Source organism: Benincasa hispida, unplaced genomic scaffold (genome assembly GCF_009727055.1).
Source record: "Benincasa hispida cultivar B227 unplaced genomic scaffold, ASM972705v1 Contig179, whole genome shotgun sequence".
In the NCBI taxonomy this organism is placed as follows: domain Eukaryota; kingdom Viridiplantae; phylum Streptophyta; class Magnoliopsida; order Cucurbitales; family Cucurbitaceae; genus Benincasa; species Benincasa hispida.
Window position 1 is genome coordinate 713,547 of NW_024064356.1, and position 6,176 is coordinate 719,722.

General features: G+C 33.5%; 1 protein-coding gene across 1 annotated transcript; it reads left to right on the forward strand.

The window, feature by feature from the left end:
- On the forward strand, positions 1-1,166 carry LOC120069032 (cold shock domain-containing protein 3). The gene has a single exon (XM_039020690.1). It carries the CDS (start codon positions 133-135, stop codon positions 940-942), a length of 810 nt encoding a protein of 269 aa, XP_038876618.1. The 5' UTR covers positions 1-132; the 3' UTR covers positions 943-1,166.
- Positions 1,167-6,176: the final 5,010 nt, after the last annotated feature.

Here is a 6,176-nt window from a genome sequence, read left to right on the forward strand (position 1 = left end):
CCGTAAGCGAATTAGGGTTTTGGAAAGGGTAGATCTCATTCTCTCTTTCAGCTTCTATATATTGCGAAGCCCTTTCAATATTTTGCTCTCATCGCCATTTTTTTGCACAGAAATTTCTTCCCAACTTTGAAGATGGCGGAAGAGAGATTGACTGGTGTGGTTCAGTGGTTTAACGATTCGAAAGGTTTCGGCTTCATCAAACCAGATGTAGAAGGTCCGGATCTGTTTGTTCATCAATCTTCCATTAAATCCGATGGTTACCGGAGCCTTGTCGTCGGAGATCATGTCGAGTTTCAGATCGCTCCTGGTGATGATGGCAAATCGAAAGCCATTGAGGTTGTTGCGCTCGATGGATCTTCGGGAAATCGAAGGGATAACTTTGGTGGTGGTGGTGGAAGGGGTGGTCGCGGCGGAGGTGGCGGTGGAGGTTATGGGTTTGGTGGTTGGAGGGGAGGTGATAGGCGGAATGGGAACAGTGGAGCCGGTGGGGGTGCGTGTTATCAATGCGGTGAGCAAGGGCATTTGGCGAGAGACTGTACTCGTGCTAGTAACCGCAGCGGCGGTGGTGGAGGCGGCGGTGGGTGTTTTACTTGCGGTGAAGTTGGCCACTTAGCGAGGGATTGTCCGCGAGGAAACAGTGGCGGAGGTGGAGGTGGAGGCGGCGGTGGTGCCGGGGCTTGCTATAATTGTGGTGGTTTTGGGCATTTGGCTAGAGATTGCAATAGGGGTGGAGCTGGAGGTGGGAGTGGTGGTGGTGGTGGTTGCTTTAATTGTGGGGAATATGGGCATATAGCTAGAGATTGCCAGAATGAAAGCCGTGGCAGCGGCGGTGGTGGCGGAAGATTTGGTGGCGGCGGCAGCGGCGGTGGCGGTGGGCCAAACACTTGCTTCAATTGTGGGAAATCGGGTCATTTTGCTAGGGAGTGTCCTGATGCACCTTGATAAGGAGGGGGAAAGAGTAATAGTATATAATTTTTCCTTTAACCTCAATATTGTCCTTTAATTATGTTCTTCTTTTGGTGTGGATGGTGGCTATACGTAGCTTACTTGAGAGGTTTTTATTAATTTTGATATTTCATGGTTGTTTCGCTCTTTAGGGGCAAATTTTTCAGGTTCACACATGGTGTGGTAATTCGGTTAAATGAGGCATTTTTATCTTCTTTTCCTTTTTTTTTTTAATTACCTTTTATATCTCGAATTCAGGTTGTGCGATGTCTGATTCAATTGTAATTATCCATGTTAACATCTAATAGCCCATGAGATGAAGTAGCTAAGTTCAGTTTGGTGATATACGTTGTAGGCATGTTCTTTGTTTTAGCAATACCGTACTAGGCCTTCATTTTGTTTACTTCTTCATCATCAAGAATGGATTTCTTTTATTATGATCCTCAAGTGTTACAAGGCATGTCCGGGTGCACTCTGCTCTGTCTTGCTTTGTTCTGTGCTTTATAAATTCTGGTGTGGAAGTATTTTAGAAGTTGTGGTATGTGGTTGGTGGTTGGTGGTTTTATGCTTTTAATCCCATTTCAAGTTTCATAGATTTGACTCCTAGACCCTAGTATAAATTTATAAATTGTCCAAAAGATTTACCAATAAAAACATAGGTATATACAGGGCTTTAACAAGACGAAGCAGAAAGCATTGAAAGTGAATGTAAATAATTGAATTAAAAGAAGGCTAATGCGTCCACGCTTTTAGTCTAGAAGGTGCAAATAATTGAATGCTTGTTAGTGTCAAGTCACTGCCTTCTTTTTGTGAATGTGAGGTGTAGGTGAGGGATACCTTCTTTTTATCCATCCCAACTTCCTTTTTCTTGAGGAGTTGGGGTGGGTTATGGGGGGACATTGGTGTGGAACAGTCGTTTGAACACTGATTTGTAAATGATTTTATGTATATTCTATCAGTTTTTAAGCAATTGTTAGAAATCATATCTTAAGTTAAAACTACTATGAAGTAACTTTTTATTTTTTTGAATAGCTAGATTTATGCAAGTGCATTAAATTTTCATCGGTATATATGTGACAAGGCTGCTTTAAGTAAAGAGTAATACCTTGGTTTAGGGTTTGAAGCTTCTCCTATACATGAAATGGAACTGCTTAAAACATTATTCTTTTCCTCCTTGCCCTTTCCCTTGCCCTTGCCCATCCCTTGTATGAGAAGTAAGGTTTCTTTATGGTATATAGTTATCATTTTGGATTGGTTTGGGGATTAAATGATGTAGTTCTTCATTTTTTTTAATGAATTTTCATTCTCAAGGAGTTTCTTTTGTTGGTTTTTGGATAAAGATATTGAATATAGTTTGGAAAGTCTAGTATTCTCCAAAACCATTCCTTTGAAGTTTGAATAAAACCTTTAGAAAGGAATATAGTATTGTGTTTGTAATCACATCCGTCCAGTTTATAGCTTAAATGCCCTTTTTTAGTCTTGCATTCTTCTGTTTGATTGATATTGATATGCTATGCATTATGCTTATTCGTGTGTTGACCATAATAGTTAAGTTCAACTTTATTCTCATGTATTTTCTCAAAGAAAAAAAAAATTCCCATATAGGTCAATATAGTTTATCGCATTCCAAGAGATGTTAAAAACTTGTTCTCCTTACCATATCAAATATTTGTGCTTTGGTTATGATATCTTAAGCTTTGTTAAGAGAGGCTGATGAAATCTCTCATTGCCACTGTTTATCTTCTTTAGCCCCCTGCTTCTTTTCCTTATTGCTATTTGTATTGAGTTCTGTAAATTCATAACATGAAAGGCTTGCTGCTATTGAGTGACTGCTTAGAGAACTTCTGAGCTTTTTAATTTGAAGTTCGTACTCATTATTCCTACTCTATCTTTTTGTTGTGCTTCCATTTATTCATGGAGTTTTTGGGTCAGTGTTTATTTGGTCATTGAACTGTCTAATAGTAGTTGGTCTTTAAACTTTTAATTTGATGTCTTATAGTCTCTGAAAGGCCTAGTTTTTGTTGTAGTCTCTGAAATGCCTACTAGGTGCCTGAAGGCTTAATTTTGTATTTATAAGTTGTCTAATGAAATCCACATTAAATTGAAAGTTCGATTAAACAGAAACAAAATCTTCTCATGGTTTATGAAAATCCTAATTACATAATTTGTAATTAGGAGAGTGGTATTCGGATTGTTTGTTTTTATTTTTTCTTTTGTTCCTTTTGGAAACATATTACAAGTGAGTGAGAACTTAAATATGGTTTCAAAGTATAGGTTTTCTTTGGGAAGGGAGTAATGAAACAAACAGATAATTGTAATTTTGTGTAAAGGACAATCTCAATATTTCTGTTATTATAATAATTTAAAATTATTAGTTGATTGGAAAGATTGAGCTTTGGAAGAAGTATAGAAAACAACAAAAGATGTCTGATGTCTCTTCCTTTGGATGAAGAGGACATGGAGCCGTAATGTGTTATGTTTTCGGTTTTGTTGGTCAAATTTGTTTACAACAGTTCAACGGTCGTGTCTTGCAGTGGACTGTCATTTCGATGGTTGAATGAATGCTGCTTTGGATCTTACCAAATCTTAGAGTTCCTTTTAACTTTTGTTTGTCCTTTTGGTTTGTTCATTTCGATCATCTTGAAACTAAAAGATGAAAGATTCAAATTTATAATCCATAGTTAGATGAGTAAAGATGACTAACTATTAGTACTATGATCAACTTCTATTCGAAGAGATTATGGTTGGATTTTAAAATTGTTTGTTTAGAAGTTTTTCTATATTTCAGTGTAAAAACGTGGAATGATGTTTATTTAAAGTCGTTTTCCTTGACTTTGTCCAATTTTAATAGTTCAAGAGAAGTAGAGTTATTGTCTTAAGAACATAGACTTGCAACAGTCTTGATAGTTTCCTGCATCTTCTATAGAGTTGCTACTTGTTGGGTTGAAATGTACACATTGTTGTCAGTATTCCTTTTTGGTGTATTTTAACCTTATTATTTGATGCTTACATAATTTTATATATTATTTCAATGTGATAGTGTATTCTAAGTTTGATATTTGATGATCACATAATTTTTTTTTTTTTATATTATTTCAATATGATGCTGATTCATTGGTGTCATAACATACTCAAGCATCACATATCCAATCATCAAATTGCTGGGAAATATCCTTATAAATTATGTATAAAGCTGAGTGCAACAACAGTAACTTAGGAATCCAATGCATGAAAACCAATCGAAAGAGAAATTTAGTAATGTTTTTGGGTTTGGTTCCCTAAATCCCAAATCCCACAAACCTAAAAATTTGGAGCCACCCCGGTTGGCCTCTCAGAGATCTGAAAAATCATGTGACTCTTAGTTTTGATGCATCAGCTACCTTCCAATAGGATGAAAGAATCCCCATATGCCCCTTGGCCTCTTTAATATAAATATATATATATATATATATATGTGTTTGACTTAAACCGATTTCACTTTTAGGAGCATTTATTAAGGTAAGAACTATGTTGAGATATTTAGACCTTAATTTATGTATTTATGCTATAATTGAGTTATCGGACTATAATTAGATTATCGTCATTTCTATAAATTACTAAATCTCAAGTTATATACAAGAAATTATTCAGTCAAATAGAGATATATTCTCGATCAATAGGTAAAAAATTTGAATGATGAATTACCTCTTCCATGAAGTTGAACTAGGAAATAAAAAGTTCCAATCAAATACTTGATCTCTTATAGATTTCTATTCTTTTAGATTAAATATTACTAAATTTGAGTAGTTAGATGCTAATCAAATATCACTCTTAAATGTCTTAGGTGTGACAAAGAGTGAATAAAAAGAGTAGATTTATATTCTTTTTAGGTTAAACAAATAATCTAACCGCTAAAACTTTTATGTTTTGGTCTATTAAGTTAAATTTTTTTAAAAAGTATCTAATAGATCTATAAACTTTCAATTTTGGGTTTAATAAGCCTTTGAACTATCAATTTTGAATCTAATAGGTCATTTTTAAAAGTAATGAATTGTTAGACATAAAATTGAATTTTGAGTTAACAGTTTCTAAATTTTTAAAAATTGTCTAATAAGTCAATTATCTATTAGATACGAAAGATAAAATCATATAATTTATCAGATATAAAATCAAAACTTCAGAACTTATTGGACACTTTTTAAAATCCAAGAACTTATTCGGCATAAAATTGAAAGTTTAGACAACTTATTTGACTAAAAACTAAACATTAGGTTCCATTTAGTAATAATTTGGTAACCATTTGGTTTTTTATTTTTGAAAATTAAGCCTATAGGCACTACTTTTACCTCCAAATTTCTTCATTTGTTATCAACATTTTACCGGTTTAAAAAACTACCCCAAATCTTGAAAACTAAAAAAAAGTAGTTTTTCAAAACTTATTTTTATTTTTGGAATTTGGTTAAATATTCAATCATTGTACCTAAGAAAAATGCAAATCATTGTAAGAAATAGAGAGGAAATAAACTTTATTTTTTTTTTTTTAAAAAAAACAAAAATTGTTACCAAACATGACTTTAGAGATTGAACTTATAATTTAACCAACATTTTTATATTAGTGCAACACTAAAAATATTTTCGTTAAAATAATATTAATGAATTTTTCTCTTCATATTCACTTTGTTCATTGTTTACAATAAAAAAACATTCAAGGATAGCATGATATAAGACCCATGAAATAAAATAAAAAAAATATTCGGGTGCATCTTGAGCTGCGCTTATCTTTGTGCAGTCTCACTCAATAGTCTAATCACAGTTTCCTATGTGACAAACTATTTTCTTATTCTTGGTAAAAATCTTTAATTTCTTTTATTTGATTGAAATAGACTACACCGGACTAATCCAAGTATTACTTATAAAATGATATATTACGTGTTATAAAAAAAGTATGTACTGAAATATTTTACGAGAACGCAGATATGAGATAGATATTAAAGAGGAGTCAAACGGAATTGAATGTGCATTAAAACAAACCTTAGATCTAAAGAAAATCAAATAGAGATTCTCTTTTGAATTATTTAATAATTGGGTTTAAGGGCTCAAACTTCAACAAAATTGAATCACCGTCCAAAAGTAGTAAAGTACAATAAAATGGTTTATTTGTGAGAGAGACCCTAAGATTTAGCCTCTCATCACGTGCCTTTCCCCTTCTTCTCTTCTATAAATTCCTTTCTCCACTTTCTTTTTCTTCTTCC